General features: G+C 49.3%; 1 protein-coding gene across 3 annotated transcripts in view; it reads right to left on the bottom strand.

Annotated features, from left to right (window-relative positions):
• Positions 1-373: 373 nt before the first annotated feature.
• The window catches only part of slc8a4b (solute carrier family 8 member 4b), a 59,734-nt gene continuing 35,581 nt past the window's right edge, over positions 374-24,526 (bottom strand). Inside the window, exons 12-18 of one of the 3 annotated variants that reach the window (XR_008693282.1) lie at positions 9,598-9,704; positions 7,822-7,946; positions 7,338-7,373; positions 6,700-6,799; positions 6,304-6,576; positions 1,767-4,730; positions 374-1,732 (exon numbers count right to left, since the gene is read on the bottom strand). Coding sequence is in view for 2 of the 3 variants with exons in the window: in XM_029127881.3 (XP_028983714.1) it covers positions 4,351-4,730; positions 6,304-6,576; positions 6,700-6,799; positions 7,338-7,373; positions 7,822-7,946; positions 9,598-9,704 (1,021 nt within the window). In the remaining variant the exon portion in view is untranslated. Of the gene's footprint in view, positions 4,731-6,303; positions 6,577-6,699; positions 6,800-7,337; positions 7,374-7,821; positions 7,947-9,597; positions 9,705-24,526 lie in introns of all 3 variants that reach the window. The other 2 variants (XM_029127881.3, XM_029127891.3) reach the window with 2 other exon arrangements.

Genomic DNA, 24,526 nt, shown 5'->3' with positions numbered 1-24,526 from the left:
ATTAAAATCCAACAGAGTCATTTGAGGTCTCATTATATAGCGTGACATAGAAGTGGTGCCATCTTTACTTTCTTGCTCCTAAAACCACCTGACGCACTTCTGAACACGCTGTGTCAATAGAGACTTGCAAAAACGTGTTGCTACATTTATGAACATCAGCTGATCGTTTAACGAGTCTGTGTTGGACGTAATCAGACGTAAAGCACATTTTCATGTTCAAGCTAATATGCTAATATACAGCCCATCTGACTCTTGTTGATACGGTACAGTACACGCTAACTGCTAAACAGCTACTGAAAAAAGCACCTTCAATTAGAATGAGCTCACAGGTCCCAGTCATCAGACGAGAAGTCACAGCTAAACATGCACTAAACAGCATTTGCCAGTCAAGTTTTATTTTGTCTTTGAGGGAAAAATAAAACAAAAACGTCTGGACTTTGTAAACATCTATATCATTGTTCATGTACTGTCATTTTCAGCATTTAAAAATCTACTACATTTCCAACAACATCCCAACGATCCAGAATTGGTTTATTTCATGCGTCAACACACCCATGGACGGAATGATATCAATATACGTGAGTCAACCCATTACACACACACACACACACACACACACACACACACACACACACACACACTCATTACATTTAGATGCTAATTTGCTGTTCTACTCTCAGGGGACTTTTTTTCTTACAAAACAATTAACCAAGAACAACACAAACAGTAAAAACAAATGCAACAAAGTAAAACAATAGTATAACAAATAAAATATAGAACCACATTTATATTAAAAGCACTTTGTGATCTCATAAATAGGGTGGCATGATATATATGAGAATATATATAGATATATATATCTATATATACAGTATATAAAGAGAGAGAGAGCGAGAGAGAGAGAGAGGTAAACACAGTACCAAAGTGGTTAATAATAACAGAGATATGGAGAAAAAAATGAGTGGCTGATGAACACAGGTCAAAATCACACACACACACATTAAGTGTATGTCAACATTTAGTAAATCATAACATCACTGAAGACTTTACTTCATCACTGGGTGGCAGTTCAGGTCAAAGTCATTGGGAAAGTGTTTTGCTAAGATGTTACAAAATGTGAGATACAGTATGAATCATTCAAAAAGAAGTAATTTGGAAGCAAACACGTGTCAGCATTAAAACAAAGACGACCGAACGAGAATATCTAGTTGATTAAAGTGTTGCTAGAGGCCAATAACCAGCAACACTGAGCAAAGAGTCAAGAAGGACAGAGCGAGCGAAGTGATTGGCCGCAGCCTCAGCCAATCACACGCAGCGACGTGAAAGGCCAAACAGACTTCACGTCATTACAAAGAGCAGAGAGTGGGGAAAGTAACATCAACTCCTCCTTCAGTCGCCCTCAGCAGTCACATCTGAGCAGAGAATATTAGACACTGTGAACCACAAACCACTGCTGTTGATGTTCAAAGTTGCATATACAGGAAAAGAGTAACAGGATTAAAGTGCTTCAAAGCACAAGGTCTGAACAATAATAAAACATTACGTGATAACACTGTCAGTAAATGTCAGAGGAGAAGCAGCAGTGACAAGATTTACACCGAATTATTGTATTGTGTTGTGGTTGTAGTTGTGTCTGTTCTCAAGCCCTCATGACAGTCACTTATAGATCTGACCTGCTGCTTGCTTGTTGTCACGTAACCTAATCCAGTCAGATAATGAGGAGTCAACAGCCCTGCACACACACACACACACACACACACACACACACACACACACACACACACACACACACACACACACACACACACACACACTTGTGCCACACTCCATTCCCAGCCCTGATCGACAGTCAGATCGATTATATATCTAATGTTATTTGACAGGTACACACACACACACACACACACACACACACACACACACACACACACACACACACACACACACACACACACACACACACACACACACACCGGGGATGAGGAGGGGGGGTGGGGATCCAATTTCCAGGCTTCTGACAGTGGGTCAGGTTGGCATTCCTATTCATTAATCTGGCCTAGGAGACTCAGCGAGGGACGCACAGGGTGATAAGGAGATTAGAACAACACCTGACACACACGAAGACACAAATACACATGTACACACACACACACACACACACACACACACACACACACACACACACACACACACACACACACAGAGCAACAGTCAAGAAGACAACGGCTTGGAGATGGATGTGGATGGTCGCTAAGCAACAGGCGAGAGACTAAAAATATGGTTGCATTTTTTTTCCACGCGCTCACACACTCAGACGTCCTCCAGCGAAGCTTATCAACCTTTAAAAAGCCCACATTTCTAAATCCGTCCCGCTGCGCTCGTGCTCCGTGGCGTCAGCGGCCCTTCCATCCTGCCCACTCATTCTTAAACTGGCAACGGCTCATTGAGTCATTGAGAAAAGCGGCCGTGGGGCCGGCCGGCGTCCAGGAGCCGTGCGAGCGGCGGCGGCGGCGCTGGAGACGCCCGGCGACCTCTGTCTGCGGCGTCGCTCCTGCAGCGACCTAAAACCAACGGGTCAAGTTGACATATGGAGACAGAGGAACCGTCAGGGAGGTGAGTCATAGCGCTGGAGCTGGATGAGGTCACAGGTCACTGTAGTTATCATTAACACAGACCTGGTACAACTCAGCCCTACTGCTGTCTCATATGTGTGGTACAGTAGGTTGGGGGGGGGTCTATTATTATTATTACATCATCGCGGGTGGTTGAGGAGCAAACTGCCGGTGTCAACAGTGATGCGCCCTGACGGGCCGCGTGCTCCGCCTGCTGTGCCGCTCCGCTCCGGCCCTGGAGCAAGGCAGGGGCGTCGACCTCCACGCGCTCTCCGACGGGGACCAGGCGAACGGCGGACGTGTGTTCACCGTGTGCGCGGCACGCGACGCATGCACAGCTGCAGTGGGGGTTTGAGGTGGGACGAGCTAAACTGTGAAGCCATCCGCGTCATCCTATTGAACGGAGACACGTGGCATTTTTCAACACATTTTTCGCTCTGTGTTCAACGCTTCCGTCCCCGTGTCCAGGTACAGGGCCACGTGGGTCTCCTCCTCCTCCTCCTCCTCCTCCTCCTCACAAAGACGGGGACTTCACATTTATTGAATATCAGCGTTTTTTTTTGCACACACACAAATAAAAACGTCTCATATGATCATGTACAGTTAGAAACACTGGCTGTGGTCAGAGTTTTGATTTGTCGACGACGACGCTGTCATCATCTCCAGTCGTCACGGTCACAGCCGGTCTCGTCCTCTCTCATTGTTCCTTCCCGCTTGTTGACGTGACCTCATTTCTCGCTCGGCTCGAGTTGTTCACATTTAGCGAATCCTTTGGGTGTAAACAGTGAATCTCACAGGGGGAACGCTGCTCCATTGCACTTTTTGGACCAACCCATCATCCCACTCGTCCCAGCGCTCCTCAGCCGTTATCCACCTTACTGTATTTACAGTACATGTCTTTTTCTGTTTTTACAATTGCACGGTAACAACATCAACACGCAACGCCATTGAAAAGTCGAGTAAAACGGGGGCAGGGTTCATTTTCCTTCATGGGGTGAATGAGTGTTTGTTGGTTACAAGGACAGAGGGTCTGGAACCGGCTCAACCAGAAAAAGGTGTTGGTGGCTGTCGACTACTGCGTTTCATCATCACAACTCTAAGACAATTCCTATGGCGGAGGGGGGGTTTGGGGGGTGGTGTGGGGGGCTCTGTACAGTGTGTACGTGTGTGTGGCTCGGAGTCGAATCAATCATTGCGCACAGTGTTTTTAAGAAGAGAAGCAATAAAGAGGTTGTCAGTGTTGATCTCACCTGCAGAATCACCTGAGGGCCCCGAGGTGTGTGTGTGTGTGTGTGTGTGTGTGTGTGTGTGTGTGTGTGTGTACGGCTTAGAGGGGAAAGGGGTGAAAGTCATAAGTCACTCAGTATTAGATAGTCCACTGGGTTTAATGGGAGGCTCCACTGGTCCCGAGACGACGAGATGCAGGTGAAGTGAGAGTAGGGAGGACATTAGTGGCCGTCTTCTTCTCTAGTCCTCCCATCGACAACACGCTCTTATCTCTGCCTTATGTATGTATGTTCATCACCTACTAGACAGTGGGCTGAGCAGCTGAAGCCTTGTTTTGACATCACTGGGGAGGTTTCGTGTTTCACTGTGAATCTGAAATGTATATTTTGCACTTGAAAACTGAAGATGTGTCAAATCCGTGATAACCCTGCGCATGGATCCCCCTCTAGTTTCCTCTGTCCACGCTGACAGTGGGTCTCTCTCGCCCCCCCCCTCTCTCTCTCTCTCTCTCTCAGAACCCGGGTATATGGCAGTAGGCCTCCATAGACGCCAGCAGGATGTAGATCAGCCACAGCGAGATGAACATCAGCGACGTCAGCAGCTTGCAAGTCCGCGGGCCGCCCAGCTCGCCGCCGGCCACCGTGGCCCGCCGCCGGTACAGCAGCGTGAGCACGCTCACCACGGCCAGGATGGTGAAGAGGGTGACGGAGAAGGCCAGGTTGCCCGGGTCCACCCTGAAGGGCTCGCCTTTGGAGCGCCAGGCGATGGCGGCGATGGTCCAGGCCACGCCGATGCCCAGGAACACGTTGACGGCGTTGGAGCCCGTGACGTTGCCGATGGAGGCGTCGGCGTACTGGTCCTGGATGGCGGCCACCTTGCTGGCGAACGTGTCTGGTTGGGACACACACAAGCAGGACTCAGTGTCGGACTTGAACTGGTTTTGTTTGTTTTAGCCTCAAAGGCTCGATTCTGAATTCTCAATTCGCCAAACTGAAATAATTGACGAACACAGTCAGTGAATCATGAAGTCCTTACGTTGAACAGAGCTCAACCCTGTTTGCTGTGACTCGGTACCGGAGGATCAGGACTGGACCCAGTGAGTCTCCACCACCAGATGCGTATGTAAATCACCCAGATGGTTCCACTACAGTAGGTCAGAGCTTTCTAATAAAGCCTGAATGGACCAACCTTGTAAATTGTTGCAGGAAAGTGTTAAAAAAGGCCGAGATGATTTCATAAACGGGGACGAGAGCTCTGTGATGGGAGGAAAACGAGGAAAACTTCCCTTCTCTTTTTTCAGAGACTGCAGTCCCTCTGACGGGAGCAAACACTCCCAGTGAAGTGGACCTATAATGACCTGTCGGACTCGAGGCGCGCTCGCTTTAATCACCCTGACAGAGCAAAGAGAGAGAGTTTGTCTCAGGCACACCTGCACCCGCAGGTCAGGGTGATGAATGGGTCGGAACCCGGCGTCCAGGAAGAGACCCGGAGTGATGAACTAACCGGCACCTGTTAATGTGAGTGAGCGACGGGGGAAAAATCCAACGCACGCCTTCGACAGATGCCCCGCCCGCATGTACAGCTCCCAGCGTCCGCATGCGGCAATATACGGCCGCCGAAGGCATCGATTCAGCTGCGTTACGGCCCAGAAGAGCGGCAAAAGGAGCCGCCTCGATAAATCACACGGAGCGGCTGCGATAAAACGGCTGACGAGCGGAATAAGGAAGGAATTCAATTAGAGCCGCGGGATAATGCGCTCCCTCCGGGCCGACGCGGGTGGAGACGCAGCCGGGCCTCGGTTCAGCCCTGCAGCATGTAGGGTGAAATGCTGCTGAACCCTTTATGGGTTCATCTGTGGTGACAGCGCGCGGCCGGACCGTCAGAACCGCCGGGGTCTGGATTTGTGCCTGTTTTGGCGCGGACCCTGGTTTTCCCAGTGGGACTCAGTCTGGTTCTGTCTGGTTTGGGATCGTGGACTGTGAGATTCCTGCCTTAATGCTTACGTCTGTATTTTCGTGCCTCATTGTTTAGTGCTTGAGTCTTCTGTCACTTACTCGCCCACTGCTGCTCACATCGCGTTTCCCTCCGTGAGGAGTGTTCAGTTTGACCAGTTCTCCCCTTCGCGTTATCGTCGTGCTATTGTTTGCATTAAAATCCCATTATCTCGGCCCATTGTTCTTGTGTGCACCCATGACAAACAGGCAGCACAATGTTTTTCACACTGATTTACAACACATCTGCCTGATTTAAAAGCCTACAGCCACTGGTGTAAAGTAAATCTACACAACTGGTGGTGACCTACAATAACAAACATCTATTCAGAGAGTAGAAATTCTACAAAAATAAGTAAATTGGCCAAAACATTGGTTAGTTGATCCTAAGGTTTAATAGATTTAGCTAGTAAAGTTATGTGTTTATTTCATTAGAACAGTTTGAGGAGGTTTGTGTGGAGCCCAACACTCACCTGGCACCGATGTGCCCAGCGCCACGAACACCACGGCCGTCACCGAGTCCTTCAGGCCCACAGTGCAGCCGAAGTGAGACGCCAGGTCCCCGGTGACGGCCGTCAGCACGCCGATGAGCGATATGGACACGATGAAGCAGGCCCAGCCGTTCCAGTACTCGGTGGGCGGCACGAAGGCGAACAGAACCTTCCAGAAGACGGTGAGGAAGTGCATGATGTAGTCAAAGCAGGAGGGCAGGCGCTCCTCACCGCTCTCCTCCTCATCGTCGTCTCCTGTGGAAACCGTGGGGGGAGGAGGTGAGGAAGGGGAGAAAGGAAGGAGGGTGTGTGTGCGTGTGCGTGTGTGCGTGTGTGTGTGTGTGTGTGTGTGTGTGTGTGTGTGTGTGTGTGCCGTACCTGCGCTCACGGTCACAGCGCTCACAAACTGCTCCCTCCAGCTGCTGCTCCCCACCACCAGGGCCAGGTTTGTCTTCTTGATCAGCTTGTCTACTGTGCTCTACACACACACACACACACACACACACACACACACACACACACACACACACACGGGAACACACGAGCAAGAGCATCCAGACCGGGACAGAGACACCAGCGAGTGAATCACTTGTAGCCACACAGAAAAGGGGAGAATGCAGAATTCAAAGCCTCCTAATTAGCTCCCACGCTGCAAAGATGAGGAAAAGTCAATATTTCATAACAGAGAGTTTTGGAGGGATCCAGCAGGATGTGCTAATTAATGCAGAGTGGTGGAAGCAGCTGTGAGACTGACTCCCAGAGAAATCTAGGAAAAGCCTTGAGGCGGACTGGTTTGAGCTCTTCTGCTTAGAGTGGTGAGAAAGAGACACCGATGCAAAAACAGCAGCAGCCGTTTAGTCAGAAGAAAGCTGTGCATGTGGGCAACCTGAACAGAAGACGTCAACTAATCCGCTGACATGTAGAGATTTAGAAAGCGGGATGTGATGCAGACATCAGTACAGGAGCTGGAAGAACTAACACAGCATGCAAAGACAGAGGAGGAAAGAAGAAAGAACCTTTTCAGACCCCCAGAGGAGGGTGTTCACTGCTTTCTGCACACACACACACACACACACACACACGCACGCACGCGCGCACGCACGCACGCACGCACCAGGGATGGGGGGGTGGGGGGTGAAACAGACAAATGAGTGACAATGTGCAGACAAAACACCAAACACGGGCGATGATGAAGGCTGATGATGAGACGTCCACCTCTGGTCTGATCTCACAGGAAGTGAAGGACCCACAGCTACGCTGCAGACCACACACACTCACCCCTTCAAGCATCTATTGGACGTTTTTGCTTTATACAGATGAGGGCTTCGCCGGAAGCAGCGGTCTGTGCTACGACAGCTCCCACTCTGCATGTCTCCATTAACCACGATGAGAGCCTCATTACAGACCCCATCACTTGCTAAGCAGGCGAAGCAGCTGCCGTTCCCTTTAAATCATCTCGGATCCCGTTTGGACGTGAACTGCAGTGAGTCGCACGCTTACCTTGAACTCGTAGGACTCCTCGATGACCACCTCCAGCTGCGTGTGCTCGCCCAGGCTGGGACAGCCCATCTTGGCCACCTCTTCCTCCTCTGCTCCCACCAGAGGCTTGTTCTCGTTGGAGTCACCTATCGGGACACACAGAGGAGAGGGGGGCTCTTTACCCGGTCCTGAAACAGCACTAACGCCCTGTTCTCAGCACCAGGCCCGGGTTCCGACCCAGACCGGCAGGTCCTACAGAGCTTTCACGACTGTTGAATGTCACCTGAAATCCAAATACGGATCATTCAATCTGTCTCAGCAGCTTTTGATCTGAGTGGAAATGATCGTGCTGCGTTGTTTGCATTTGATTTCAGAAAACATAAGCACTCGCCGTGATCAATTACAGTCTAAATGCTAATATTCGAGTGTTGCGCTGGAATCCAAGCATCCCAGCACCATCACCTCTCATGTCTGATGTCTAGAGTTAGAACCTAAGCTTCGTGAGAATATATGTGTGTGTGTGTGTGTGTGTGTGTGTGGGAAACATAACACACTGGTGATTGGGGTTTCTGTCCCACTTGGACGAGGGCTCCACCAACACCCCGGCCCGTTTATTAACAGGAAGGAGCCTGAAAAGAGAAGCTGATAAGCAGCTGCTGGTGACCGGCTGGCACGAAACCAAGTTCTGTAAGTAAATTCTATGGATTTGAAGCGGGAGGAAACAAAACATGGGGTAAAAAACTAAAGCTGCCTGATTAGGATGCAGCGATGAAAGATGCACCAGCACCACAGCTCCCGCAAAGAACACAGGGGATAAATGTCACCTCCCAAATTTTATGGCATTCCATTCAATAGGTGACATTTTGTTCAAACCCACAAATGTCAGACTGTAAGTGGCGCTGGAGGTAAAGTCGGGGGATTAATCCTTTGGCGACCACCGATGTCACTACTAATGTGTGTGACCATCCACTCTGCAGATGTTCGTCCTCCTGCGTTGAATGTCAGCAGTAAATATCAGGGCGATCTGTCCGGCGGATCGACCGCCCGCCGTCGCTGCGCACGTGAAGCTACGACTGGACAATCAACGGACTGGTTTAAGTGGCTGATTGATCAATAGTGGAGGTGATGAGCAGCTGTGTGGCACTGGCTGAGTGTTGGGGGGGGGGGGGGGGGGGGGGGAGACCCAGCTTTGACACAATTGTGAATATAACCACTTAAATTAAAAATATAACATAAATATAAACTTGAACAGAGAAAAAAGACTCTCAGTTTTGCTTCTTTCTAGCTTGGAATCACCTTCCAGAGATTAGCCGTCTGCCAATATTTCGACTAAAGCTTCCCACATTCAAGAAGAGCTTAGATCCTAGAAGTCTAAACCCTAGACGGAGGCAGTGCTGTAGAAACTGATAGAGCTCTACAGAGAAGGGAACTTGACCTGCAGTTGGTTTGAGCTTTTTTACTTACAGTAAAATCTAAATATTGATTTGTTTATTAATCCTCACTTTGAGATCCAGTGTGAACAAACAAGACCGTCGCTGCTTCAAAAGCCTCCTCACAGCTCGAGGCTTTTGAAATCCGAGGCCCGTCGCTGGCGGTTCAAAGTAAAATGTTTCCCGAGCTAATCGGGATTCACACGGAGGCTCCAGACAATCGATGCAGGTCTCGCCATGCTTGGAACAGACGTGTGAGAAGGAGAGACACACACACACACACACACACACACACACACACACACACACACACACACACACACACACACACACACACACACACACACACACATACACACACACTCACCGTGTTTCTGTCCTATCTCCAGCAGAACCGGTTCTCCGAGCTCGATTGTGAAGGTCTTGTTCTTCTCATACTCTTCATCATCGATAATCTTCACCTCAATTATCTTCCTGTTAAAGAGAGAGGAGCGATAGCAATGCATTAGTTCATCCTGCTGTTGCTCAGTGGGACGCTACGTGAGGCTGCTCATGTTTCCCTCCGGGCACCGATTCGTTTGATTTCCTCATCTGACACCAGTGCGACGCACAGCGGCGCCACCGCTGAGACATATTCAATTAGCAGAGACTCTGGAGACCCAACACACCACAACAGAACCAGAACAATTTACAAAAGATAGGTCGATATGAATTATGGGATGGTACTGGTCCAAGCTCATGTAATAGATTTCAGAACCCACTGAACAAACACCACAGAGGTCTTGACCCGCATCATCTAAACTGAAAAGCTCCTCCAGGTGACGCCGTGCTGAGAAGTTTTCCAGCCAGAAGCAGGGAGTTGTTGCGGCATCAGTGAGGCGTCTCTCTAGTTCTCACACCAAATCATCCTCATTCCAACATCTCATGTGTCTCTGACAGGCGGAGAAGAAGCCGCCGCCTTCGTTTGCAGCAGCAGCACCGCGTCGCTGTCAGCCATGTTGCCTCTGATGCTGCAAATAGGATGCGGTTCAACAGTGTAAAAGAGGAGGGGGAGATGGAGGGGGGAGGGGGGGGGGTTACATACCTGAGGGGACAGAGAAATAGGAGCGAGGAGAAGAATTCATCGCATTCATGTTTGAGCCGTCACGGGATCAGCTGTTCCCAGCGTCACGTCGACCCGAGCGGCCGAACTCCAAACGCGTCGGGAGTCGCTCTCACAGCGTGATCGGCTGCAGGAGCGGCCGACTCTCATTCTCATTTCAGGGCAATGCAAGTTGCACGTTGCTTCCGAGATGCCTCGAGATCGTTGGCAACGACGGCACGAAAGCAGTTGCTCTCACTGAAGGCGAATGTTTTAATGCATGAATCCCCGTTCCAGCCACACACACACATTAATCCAGCCAATTTACAGTGAGGCACACAGACTGTGGGGCTTTCATTATTCATCGTTGGTACTGGCTGCAGTGGATGCTCCCATCTGTGCTGCTCCCGCTTCATATCTGTCTCATACGTGTCTTGTTTCTGTCAGCAGAATAACTCCATCCACCATCGTCCGTCGCTTCTTCCTCCACCCAGGGCTGCATCACATCCTGATACACAGCACCAGTAAATGCATCACACCTAATGGTGAGCTTCAGGGCGCAGAGCTTTAAAGGAAGACGCTCCCGCTGTGTTCTGCACTCAGAACCACAGAACATCTGATCACGCACGTTCCCCTCGATGGGGAGAAATCACAAAGAGGCGGTCGAGGCTGAGAGAGAATATGCAAAATTACCGGGCGAGGACATAAACAGCAATTAATGATGAAACCACTCATTTGGCCAATGAAGTAAAAGACAACACCAGCAACATGATAAAAATGATCCTCTTTTTTTCAATTTACAAAATATTAAAGATGCAGACAGTTATGTTCTCTCACAAACATCAGAACAGGGTGAATCCTTCAGTTTATTGGACCTGCTCGATCGCCCCCCCCGCGCCACCGAGGGGAGAGATGCGGCCCGTGAACGCCGCCTCTCCTCCTCCGACGCCTCGCTCCATCCCTCTCTCCGTCTCACCTTCCGTCTGCGTCTCCACCTTGTTTACTTCCTGACACCTGCTCCCCAGAAGGCTCCTCCGGCAGACAGGAGCCTCGGCGCTACGCTCCGTCAACGCGCTGACACAAAACACAGACAAAGCCGAGCACGGAGCCGGCGCCGCTAGAAATAGAGTCAGGGAGGCCGACGGATCCGCTCGCTGGACAGAAACCGCACGGCGACGCTTTGGCTTAATTGGTCCGGACCCCCCTCAGATCCCGGCCTCCATCCTGATCCATTTGGCTCTGGCTCCGGTTTTAATGTAGATTTACCGCCCCGCGTTTGTGTTGCGCATATGTTCAGAGGCAAAGCGGGCCGGAGCGTATTTCTATGAGCTTGGACTGTGGCGGCTGCAAACAATTCATTTCCTTGAGTGAGTCTGATTTACAGGCGCACTTCAGTTTTACCGTCTCTGCATCTGGAGGAACCTGTAAATCTTTCTTTGTCACTTGGTCAGAACTTATAGGCGGTCGCGAGGCCAGGAACTTGAGAAACGACGTTGTCCTCAGCTGACGGTGACTCAAACGGGCCCTGAATGCAGCATATTGTCAGGAAGCGTTGGCGTTAATGCACGGTGTTGTTAGTTGTTAGTTGTTAGAAACACTCCCGTCGTTGGGAAGGAGATGAAAGAATCTGTCATCGGCGATTCAATGCGGAAAGCTTTGAGCCGTTTAAAAGCACATGGGTTCCGTCTCTGCCTGTCGAACGCAGGTGTTAAAGGCCAGAGAGCCTCACGCACGTCTGCATTTACTACAAAGCTGTTTTGTAACTATTTCATTTTCAGTTACTTTACATGATGGGTTCTCCCAATTTTCACATGAAGCATTCATTATTTTTACCCAGCAGAACCGGCTGCTCTGCAATTTTGCAGCCAGGCAACTGTCACTATATATAAAGACTTCTTTGCCAATTAATAATTGGCTGCTACTGGCTGCGTTGGGCGTCATTATGATGCTCGACCACTGCTGCTCGACAGACGCCGCCTTCTCACTAACATGGCAAAAGTGATGGCAAAAGTGTTGACACAGTTTTAGTAAAAAGCGTGACTGTGGCGCTGGAGTCGAGGCTTTTCTGAGCGACAGCAGTGTTTAGGTTTAGAAAAGTGGAAAGCGCTCAGAGGGGGGAAAAGTAGTTCAAAGGAAGCCTTTGTTCAGCTGAACGTGAACAAAGCCATGTGACGGAGGCCAGCAGAGATATCACCCCCGTTAATAATATCATGGAACGTACAATGAGGCCCGTCTCACCCCACATACACACTCATGATAAGTGGTCTCCAGCCACGGTGTGCAATAAAGTTGCATCTCCTGTGTGTGGGAAGGGAGAGATGGATGGGGCGCGGGGAATAAAGTGTTTCAAGAGGGGGATTAGGCTGCGATGGAGGGAAGCTTACGAGGAAGAGGATGAGGAAGGTACGATGAAGGGGAGAGGGGAGGAAACACAGAGACAGAGGTCACCCTGAGTCTCACACGGCAAACTCAATAAAGGGAGAGGACGCGTGACCTCAGACATGACGGATGACGCTTTGAGCTTTCCGAGATTATTCACAGACCTCTCCCCCAGAACCGGACCTCTTATGTCACCGCTGATGAAACTAATCTGAGCAAATTTTGGAAGAACGGCGTCTAGATAAAAAGCCTCACAGCCACATTTTCCATTCATCCATCTCATTTGTTTCTAGTCATCCTAAATACGCTCCTAGTCCAATCCATCAGACCCAACACTGAGTTCAGTCCAGTCTCCAATCCACCCTATACGGACATAAGCACTCCAAATCTGCAAGAACCAGAGTCTGGCAACCAGGAAAGAGAGGAAGGAACGGTGGTAGAATGTGAAACACTCACAAGATACAGTATGGAGGATGGTATGGTTGGCATGGAAACCATGGAGAAGATGGAGCACTGTACAAAGAACACACACACACACGCACGCACGCATGCGTGCGCACACACGCATACACACACGCACACACACCCTTCTACTTACATAATGCCCTCCCTAGCCATTACCCTAACACTAACCATCACAACTAAATGGCAGACGTCGAACTCTTGGTCCTAATCGAGCCAAAACTCAATTCTAACCTCAGCCCTAAAATCACATCTTAACCTCAAACAGGCCTTCAAAGAAGTGAGGGCCGGCCAAATGTCCTCGCTTTGGTAGTAGGAAAATACGTTTTGGTTCTCAGTTCGACACAAGTACACACACACACACACAACCACACACACCTTCCAGCTATTGTAGAGCACTGAGGAGAAGGAGACAAGGGGACAGAAGAGCCTACAGATTAAAAAAGCAGCGCAACAAGCATTATCCAGTGTAGAACAACAAACAGAATAACGGGAGATGACAGTCAGGAGACAATAGGAATGAAGGATAAAACACGAGAGACGGAGGAGAGAAAACGGCATAGATCAAGAAGGGGATAAACATAAGAAGACGGGCCGGAATGAGAGGGAAGATGCGAGGGATAAAGGCGCGAGGCAAGAAAGGGCCGATGCTGTAGCGATGCGTAGACGCCGTCGCCCCACAGGAGGCTGGGACGGCGAGCTCATCGGGTTTAAAGGGGGAAGCGGAGCGGAAGAGCTGACACATGCATCCTGTGTGCCACGCACGCTGGCGACATGCACGGAACCCGCCTCCCCCGTCATCATCATCAGAGCCCCCGCACCCCCCCTTGATTCACACTCACATGCAAACGAACGCCCGGCGGACGACGCCGCCTCCGCAGATATCTGCATTAATATATTTATATGTGGTGCCGTCGTCAGAGGAGTCCACTCGCTACGGAAGGCTCTTATTCACAGCCGCTTGTCTCTGCTGTTTTATGTCCCAATTTAAAATAAGTTGCGTTGCCCCACCTCCCGCCTATGTGCGCGGCCAACGCGACGCCGGCGCGGGTTCTCGAGAGGACCGCACTTAACGCTTCTCGAGACGAGGCGAAAGGAACAAATGAAACAGACAGAAGGAGGATGCATTAAAAATTAAAATAAATATGCAACATGATGAAAAACGGGGGGGGGGGTCGAGCAGCCCCCGCATTGGTGCATGTGAGTCAGCTGTAAAGGCAGCGCACATAACCATGCATGGAAAGAAGAGAGAGTCCGGGGTCCCTACTGCAGCCGTTACAGTAAAGCTTGTGGCTTCAGTCATAGCAGATGGACAGACCCCTCCTTTGTGGGGGGGGGCAGCATCCACAGGGTTTTTGCACACAGATGAATGGAAAGTGCCTAATTTCACTCCAGAAGCACGGGAGCACGTGAAGTCAGCGGAGAGTTTTCTGATGCGCCTCGCTCATCATGGTCAGAGGCTTCGACCAAGCACTTTGACTTTACGTAACGCTTTATGTAACAGCGTGTGTTTGTCGGCCATTTTGCATCCTCCCCAGGAAGAAGCAGGCTCAGAACTCAACTCTGACGATTACAGGTGCACAGGTCACAGCTTGTCGTTACAACCGCTAACCGTTCATCCATCATCCACCGATGACACCGCTGCACATATGTACAGATGCCGTATCGCGGTTGCCACGGCGACGACCAGGCTACGTTCAAGCTCCCCCCCATCCTCCCGCCGTTCTTGTTGCGTTTCAGATAATGTTGTATAAAGGTTACGGCTGCCAGGTCTGCTTTGCCTCTCACCTCAAGCTCCTGCATTATACATGAGCCTGTTACAGGGCGAACAACAAGCGCGGAAAATGGATGGCTGAATGAATACGAGGACGGATTGAGACGGCGACGGGGGAGGAGAGGAGAGAAGTCGACACAGGCGTGAGACGAAAGGCAGCGGAATCGCAAACAGGAACTAAAGAAGACGCCGAATTCAGAAACGATCAGTCAGTCGGGGAACAAGCTGATTACTAAGCGTCAAAATGAGTGAAAGGCAGGGTGGAAAAAAGTTCACAAACAACAAGGAAGCAACATTTCATCGTTTTGACTCCTCATCTGCCTTTAACCTGTACGTGGGTGGAAGAATCATGAACGACAGGCCTGAGGTGAACGAGGCGCTCGCTCGTCCACCTCTCTGTTGCCGTCCCTTGTTCTTCCTCTCTCTCTTCCTCTCTCATCTGTCTGTTGTCATGCATGTTTCAGCGCGGCTCATCATATATTGATGCTCTGGTCAAAAAGGGGGCCGTCGCCGAGAACGAGGCTGTTTGGGAAACGCTTGCCGCGCGGGCAGAATCTGTGTCGCAGCCTTTTGTTTCCCCCTGAGACGCTTCAAGGCGCTTGACACGTTCAGCACTTTCACCTGCCGCGAGTATTCAGTGTATCGGCGTCTAATACAATGAGTTGTGGCACGCTGCGCTGGTGGGTGGGTTTTTTAAGCAGCATTAATGAGGCTTATGGAAAAAGATGAGTGGTTATTTGTGGAAATGACCCACATGTACTTGTAAACACGTCAAAGTTGCACAAGTAGAAGCATCTGATTCAAGAATTTTCGTCTAAAGTGAAGAGTGACATACAGATGGTATCAATTAGCATAACAATAACCAAAGGTTGCATGGTAACACATGCTGTTTACTGGCAAACAACAAACAAATTACATCATCACCGTAATATTGGTTGTGGCTGGGTTGTCCACTTGAACCAGATGCTCGTCCAGTAGCTACATTAGCTGCGTTTGTCATGACTGTCATGACCCCCCGCTGAGCTTTTTGTGGGAGTTCTCACAAATCTTGTTTTGTGTGCGGCGGGTGGATTGAGCAGCGTTAGCAGCTTAAGGTCGGGGCCTTTGAGCAATGGGATCCACATATACATGTATTGATCGCCACACCAGCCACTGTAAAGCCCTCATGTGGACGAGTGCCAAGGACCCCGCTCTCTCTCACACACACACACACACACACACACACACACACACCACACACACACACACACACACACACACACACACACACCACACACACACACACACACACACACACACACACAGCCTCTGGCACAGAGAGCTGAGCACTCGTCTCCTCGCTCCCCTTCATTCTTCTCTCCCTGCTCCTCTCTCCCCCCCTCTTTCCCTTCTTAATCCCTCTCTTCACCACCCAGTGTGCCAACAGTTGGCTTTGCCAACTGCGAGCCACCCTCCTCTTCCTCCTGCCTATTTGTTTTACTTTCCTGCCTCCAGCCGTCATTTGCTCACGTCGTCCCTCTTCCCACCCCCCCACCTGCCCTTTCCTCTCCCTCATCCGTCTCCCTCCTTGTCACTACTCGCTCTCTGTCTTTCTGTGTGACTCGCCCGCCTCCTCCCTCCATCTGTGGCTCTGCTCCCTCCTTCATGTGGTCTCACTTACAGCTGTCACCTGAGCGCATCCGTCTTCGTCCGGCACCTTCACTCTCCTCCACCGACCTCTTTGTCCATCTATCGCCTTTTGGGCATCACTCACGAAGCTTTGCAAGTGTGTTCAGAAGCTGGAGGCATGGCTGGTTTCAATCACTGACCATCAGGGGGGACTGGAGTGAAACTGTGACCTATTAAAGTTAATATTTAAGCTGTTTAAAAGACTTTCAAGCAAGTTTGTGAATGTCGTGTGACATAAGATCAAATTCAATCTCCCTTCGCTCTCTCTCCTCTTTCTGACACACTGCGCATCTTTAACACCTCTCTTCATCGTCCTCTCCTCTCCTCTTTACCCTCCAGTCTCCTCCCATGTACTGGCTTTTACTGGCCAGTAAAAGTTAAAGTTGTCTCCGCACTAAACTTTAATGGAGATGCCTTTTATGGGACATTAAAAAGAAAACAAGCCCAAGCACAGACTAGACCACTAACAACCAGCTTCTAAAGCATAGGAACAACTTTCTTATCTAAATCTATTCTAAATCATCTATTTTAGCTTCCAAACACAGAAACACACAAAAAAGCGGACCAGAAAAATTAGAACAGAAATGAGAGATAAGTGATGAAGTGAAAAGTGATAAAGATGGAGCCTAAATGATAAAGACTAAAGAACGTGCGGCAGAGGAGCAGAAGAGCTGAGAGGGAACGATGAGTGAATGATAACAAAGCGAGGATGATACATCACGCTGGAAATGAATAAAAACGAAGAGACGGCAGCATGAGGGGGACGGATAGAGCTGAGACGGGGGGGGGCACAAAGAAATAGAGGAGAATAATAAAGGAGCAGGATGAGTGATGGATGGACGAATGTTGAGGAGAGAGGAGCAGCTCTGGTCAGAATTGTGAGGAGGAAGATAAAGTAAAAATGGCGATGAGAGAAGTGAGTGAATATGGGAAAATGGGCAGAAATGAGATAAAGGGAGATGATGGAATCAGATGGAGGGAGGAGGAATTGTGTTTGTATTGGAAAGAGTACTGAGGGGGTGAAAAAACTGAGATGGTGTGAGTCACATCGTCTCCTCCTCAGCTAGTTGTTGATTTAATCACTGTGACATCACTGTGTGTGTATGGATCATAGCAGATCACCCTGAGCTGCAGCGGTCGGTTCATTCGCTCATTGTTCACGGCGGCGCACCGCCCATCACGTCCACAGTGGACGTGGGTTCACACCCACAACCGGAGGTTCATCACCGCCGGGGCCGCGACGTGTGGGCGGAGCCTAAACAGGACGCTGGGCCACAGTTCCACTGTCTTATCATGACATTAGGGACAAAAGCAGCCACTTTGCTTCAATCCAGCCTCCTCCTTGTAAGCAGCCGTCCTCTTCAAATACATTCAAGAACTGCTCTCCAAGCACTTCTCATCTGATTGCAGCTGAATTTAACAAAGTATATCTGGAAATGTGTTTGTATTTCTCACACAAAGCTTTAACACAAATCCATAAAAAGGCTGTGTGAACGGAATAATGCATTTTTACGCAGTATTTCTGGCCTTCCACATACAGTACAGTATATATTCTTTGTGTACATGGGCTGTACCTGTACATTCTAATGGCCTCGGGGTACATGCATATGGAGCTAAAATATGTCTCTGTCAGTGGCAGATGGTGGCAGTAAAGAATGAAAACCCACTTGCCAGGAGTTTATCTTCACTGAAGTAACACAACACGTGTAAAGGAAAGACTGGGTTTATCGTGGATTTATGGGACTGGGACTCGCGCTCGCTTCAAACAGCCTCATTTGTTTGCAGCAGCAGATGTAATAATACTGTACATTATACAGTAGGCGGCACGGTTTATTTCAGGTCTAACCCCACTGCCACTGTCAAAGCGCGGAGCCTCCCTGGAGCTGCTGCCCCCGGCCTCGGTGGCCAGCGAAGCCGGCGGCGGGGCCTTTAATGTGGCGTCGGCAGCTCGGGGTGGGAGCAGGCAGTTAGAGGGCGGCGGGGGCCTGTGCCTGTTCGCCGGCGAGGCTCTAATCACGGGCAGGGGAGGGCCAGGGGACCGGCAGCCTGTTGACGCAGCCCCCGGTGGGTCTCAGCTCTGGGCTGTGATTACGGGGTGTGCAGTCCACAGGGTTTGATCATAGGATTCGTTGACACAGTCAGCCTGTGTGTGTGCGTGTGTGTGCGTGCGTGTGTGTGTGTGTGTTGTCTGACCACAGGGTTGTGTGCGCACGCTTGCAGAGAAAATTGCTGGAGCTGCAAGGCTAAAAAAAAAAAACGAAAAAAAAAAAACACAACCACAGGGTTAAATCCAGAGCGAAGACGCACAAAGGCAGAGAGAGACGGAAGAGAGAACAGAAACAGGGAGTGACAGCGATGCTAAATGGCAGCATTGTATAACAAAGCGACAGGCCAGGGAGGACACAGCCACAGAGAAGCAGGCCGCAGTCGGCTGCAGGGTTAGCGGCTACGGCCTAAACGTCGCCTTTTCAATCCACCGCTTGAAGCACAAGCCCCAACTTTGGATTCAGGTTAAAGACAAAGGCGCAGAGACAGAGGAGGGACTAAATATGAGTCCAGACAGTGATGGAAGGAGGCCAGTTGTGTGTGTACAGTGGCAGTAGTGCTGCAGCATCGATTCTAACACACAGCTGGAGAGTAATCCACCCAGGCAGGATGACAGACGCAGAGAAAAAGCTGCAAAAGTTGTGTTAAAGATGTTGACTTAAGCTACTTAACTCTGACTGCTGTGACTTAGAGGAGATGAGGAGAAGGAGGGAAAAAGGAGCACGGCGGCAGGAGAAGAAGAGGACGGAGGAGAATGGTCCTGTGTTCTGGGTGTTGCTGTCGCTCTCTGACTCTGTCTTCATCGTTTCCGCCCCTTTTCTCTCCGTCAGACCGACCATGACGCGACAAAATGTGATTTTAATCTTCCTAATCCCTTTGGCCAGTGGACGTCCTGCTTTGGTAATTAAAGAACAAACAATGGACGTGTATCTCCCAAACACACACACACACACACAGTGGCAGATTTTTGGAGGAACTGGAACGGTGGGAGCGGAGGGGAGGAGCGGGGAGTGGAATCACAGCTCTCCGCAGCATTTAAACTTCCACGGTGGCACAAAAAAAACAAATCCTCCGAAGAAAATGACAGAGAAGCTCCCGTTCCAGCGTTTTCCCCTTTTATCCCTTTATCGTCCTGTTTTTCTGTCGACTGCTCTTTGTGGCTCTACAATGGGAGGGATCAAAGTAACTAAGGCAACAAACGCGGGGGGAAGGAACCAGAGAGCGTCGTCCTCAGACAGAGGGCCGAGGAATCCTGACGACAGGGGGAGAGCATGGCGCAAGTGTTTTTTAAATATATAGGAATATCTGCCTGGAAACTCCCCATTCATTTCTGCATTTATACACAATGAGGTGTGCTCCAGATTACACAATGCTGTGGAAGGATCACTTTAATTCGCAGCGTTAAGGCAGAAACACTCTTTCCTGCAGCGTTGATGCTCCCAGCATGAAGGACGCACACATACTGACGTGACTGTGTGACAAATCCCACGGTTCAAGCAATAGTGATCGCTCACCATTACCCATGGTGCACTGCAGCCAGAGTAGGCTGCCAAGACTGGTACACAATATGCAGGAGCTCAGCTGCCTTCTGATGCTTCATTTCAGTTATGGAGGCGAACGCACTGTGAGGAAGAGCCCATGTCACGCGTCCTGGATGAGCGTCCAACAGGCCGGCAGTGGTGAGCTCGCTCAGACCCGTGAATGCATGCGGGCGAGGCAGCGCGCACACTTGGATGCACACATAGAGAGGACAGCTCTTGGGGATTTGGAGTTCAAAGGATGTTTTATTTTGGGAACGGCTTTGGGTTAGTCACCCTCCTTCAGTGACAGACGGAGAAACAGGTTGCAAATATCAAACACTTTAGCAGCGCTGTGCCACGTGCACACACACACACACAAACACACACACACACACACACACACACACACACTCACACATACTAACATGCACACGCACACACGCACGCACACACACACTCCTCCATCTCTTGCTCGATCCCAGGAAGCATCTCGCCGAAGGGTGAATTTGTTGCTTAAAACGCTGGAGCTGACTGGTTCCTCACCACCAGCTAATGCATGATCACAGCTCTTCTGACAGCTTTGTCAAAAACACTACAAAGTTGTGTTTGGGCTTCATTAGCACATAACGCAGCAGGGCAGGATGTTGGGATTACATGATGAATTCAATATTGCAAAGCTGTAATTCAGCTTGTGCACTTGAGACAACGATTCTGTCTGTGTCTGAACCAGCTGAAGGTATAATAAGGCCCTGTTTATTTTAGGGTGGAGCTTTCTCTAAATGCCTTAAATCTATTGGACTGTCCAGTCGCTCCTGGGGACGAGACGTTAGCGAGAAGCTGCTGCACACACTGTCCAAGCACAGTCTGAGCCACTACAGTGGAGGAGCGTTGGACCTGTTGAAGAGACAAAGTCACAGGAGGTTTGTTTACCTGCTGTGACGTGTGCTTTAGAGTTCATTGTTATTAACAAAGGCAACAAAAAAAAAAGAGCCACCTGCAAAACTGTAAATTCAAATTTACAGATATAAAAATAGTAACACAGGGAGGGTTAAAGTGTGACCTGGTCTGTTAAAAGGCTTTTAGTGGTCACTGCAAAAGGTTCATTAAGTTAAACTGTAAATATATATACACACTACTTAAATATATATATTTTTTATACTGGGCGGAGCGAGTCATAACTGAACAGGTCTGACACGGTTTGGTGGCAACAACTGTTTCTGATGAGCAGCCAGCGACGAGACACACACTTGGCTTCTGGCTCTAATTTAGCAGTGAGCCGCCGTTCAGAGGAGGACTAAGAATAAACCGGCCCTGCAGAGCCTGCCTCTCTCCCTGCTACACACCCAAACACAAACACTACACTGACCTCTGCACACAAACTCTGCTGCCGAACAACAGAGGGGTAAATAAAGGAGGCTTTAATTGGCCGAGCAGAGAGGCCGAGTCTGCTCTCGCAGGGTAACGCGGGGTGCAGGGGGCGGGTGCAGCGCTGTGCATGCTTATGTATGATTTCCCACAGAGCGACGCTGCATAAATTCCACGTGAGAAAGTAACACACTTGCACAGACACACACTCGGGCTCTCACCATCTCTCCCTACTTCGTAATTAATAGCCATGAGATGCAGATCTTCATTTCCCTTCTTCCCTCCTTTTCCTGCACTCCACAGCTCTGCAATCCTGACTCTGCCCTGCGCTGCTCACCAGGAACGCGTACTTACACCCTGAACATAAAAAGATACGCTCGCTGTGGGAATCGTTTACACCGCGACTCACGCTGCAAGGCACTTACTTGCTGAGTTCTATTCTCACTTCTGCACCACCGCTCTGCGTTTCCCATAATTTGATTGACATTGAGTGGTGAGCTGGTCTTGAACTGGAGGATGAACTATGGTGGGGCTCATATTTATTACTTTGTGACTGAGGGGACTGATGAGATTGATTATTAAAACATTTCCTGGCTCGCTGCTAGCATTCAGTATGCCGTTTCACTTCCTTGATTCAGTACCATTCCCTTCTGTCCTGTCAGCCAGGATCATCAATATCAGGGGCCACGACCACTTCCTTAAGTGAATTATACTGTTCCAGAGCTGGGACATAGATGAGAATGAGAACATGTTCTCCTGTTTTTTATACGTTTCTCTCATCTTGTCAGTCAACACATTTTAGATGATTAAACATTGACAGCAGCATTTTTTTTATTTACCAATGAAAACCTTAAGCAATTGCCAAAGCTTTTGAAATAATCAAAGAAGGGAATAGTACTATAGTATATGGTGCTTTGTGGGGACAAAACAATAAAATGTATTATAAATTACTGCAGGGAGAAAGGCTGTGGGAGGGACAAGTGAGAATGGAGTAATGTCTGGGTGGTGATCCAGCTAAACTGCCTTGGCTGCAAGTCCCTTTTCCCTTAATAAAGGGCCAGACAGAGATGGATGGAGACGATGAAAGGGATCAAATGAAGGAGAGGAAGGAGGTGGAGAGGTACGGCAGGGGAGGAAGTGGAGAGAGATGAAAACATGTCAGGTGGAAAGAGGAGGAAGTCGGGGGAAATGTTAGGGCGCGAGGGAGGCAGATGCAAATGAAGGAGGAGACAGCGAGGGGAGGGAGGAGGAAGAAAGAAGTAATGATCACAGCTGAGATATTCCAAGAAGGACCTATTTTATTTCGTCAAAGCCATGAGTCCACTGTTGTTTCCACTTTGGCAGCCGACCCTGTGGCATAAAGTGGTGAACAATAGTGATGCCAAATGGTGCATTAGCCATCAGCGCTGAGATGCAAAGTGGGAGCCGTCATTATGTCACATTATGTGTGGGATGCAGGGTGAGAGTCGTCAGAAGTCAAAGTTATTATGGCTCTGATCCGTGGACGGCTAATATAGCAGAAAGCGTATCCAAGTCATTAGAACGGTGGACGTTGGTACTGAACTTGGCGCCGGTCCATCGAGCAGATGGTGATTTTGATTTAATGTTGGAGCAAGAATGAAATGTAGGGGATCATGAAGTATTACTGTATGTGTGGACAAATTTTAGCCTGGACCAAAATGGCGGCTCATTATCATACTTCTAATGAAGACCAGGGAGTGAATGAACGAATGTGCTGAAATAAGAAAGATCCAGTGACATACACTAAGGCGGTCCTGCATCACAAATACAATTCCTGCAAGGCAATGACACATATTGCGCAGAAGAAGAAAAGATGTTTCTTGTGAATTGCTCCTGAACTGGGTAATGATGACTATATCTCTTATGGATGTAACACAACAACAGCGCTTTAGCTTCCTGCTAATCTAATCTGCTGCAGTCTAAGCTCCATTCACATCAGCCTTTTTATAACGTTTCAAGTGCTACAGACTATTACTGCGCTACCAGAGGGCAGGCCTGATCCTGCAGTCTATCCCTTCCTTACCCCCCCCCACCCTCAAATTCCTCCCCCCGGCTCCTCTCTCGTGCCTCCCTGACCTCACTGTTCCCAAGCAGCAGCGACTGCATCACTGATTGTACAGTGCAACCTGAACCCTGAACCAACAGCATCATGTGGTGCACATCCACCACAATTACAATTCATAACCATCTCAAACTGTAACCTATATATGCTTTAAAATTTAAACCTCCCACAACACATGCAAAGACAAAACGAACAGATTTTAAATGTCAAAGTAAAGTTAGTTCCTAGACGGATGGAAGTTCAACAGCACGCGCGCGAAGGCGCACACTCTCCCGTCTTTAGCCTTTCCCTCGGGGCGAGACACAGATAAACAGCTTTTGAGTGGCCTTGCCAACAATTGCTGGCCCTTGACACACAAGCACGGACACGGACACACACACACACACACACACACACACACACACACACACTAATCCAGAGCACTTGCTTTATAGGCCCCCGGAGATGCTGGAGAACTGCATTACCGACTGCTTTATGTATTGGTCAATTTAACGCTGCTAACATCAGCATATTAAAAATGCATGTGCCCAAGGACGCAGCAGCCATTTGGTAAATATGGATGTGTGAGCAAGTATTTTAATTCCAGTGGCCGACCCTGAGAAGTGGAGCAGTTACACTGTTGTTTACCTAAGAGGGCTGTTTACACTGTGATTGCACGTTAAATACTAACATTAACCTGCACAGAAATTTCTGAACTGGGGTCAATCAAACAGAACGGAAACAGAGGCCGGGATGCGTCATTTAGCAATCTAGCAATTTAGTTAAGACGTTAGTTTGGAAACCGCTGGTTCTGTGAGGTTTGGTGTTAAATGATTTGAGCTTCAACAACAAAATCCACGCCAGCAGCCTGTGCGCGGGGAGACAGAGGGAACTAAGCACCCAGCTACTCCTACTGAAACTGACAGCTAAATTATAGGA

This window comes from Betta splendens, chromosome 2 (genome assembly GCF_900634795.4).
Source record: "Betta splendens chromosome 2, fBetSpl5.4, whole genome shotgun sequence".
NCBI lineage: Eukaryota > Metazoa > Chordata > Actinopteri > Anabantiformes > Osphronemidae > Betta > Betta splendens.
The sequence above is the reverse complement of the archived record's forward strand: the minus strand, read 5'-3'. Positions and strand labels throughout refer to the sequence as shown.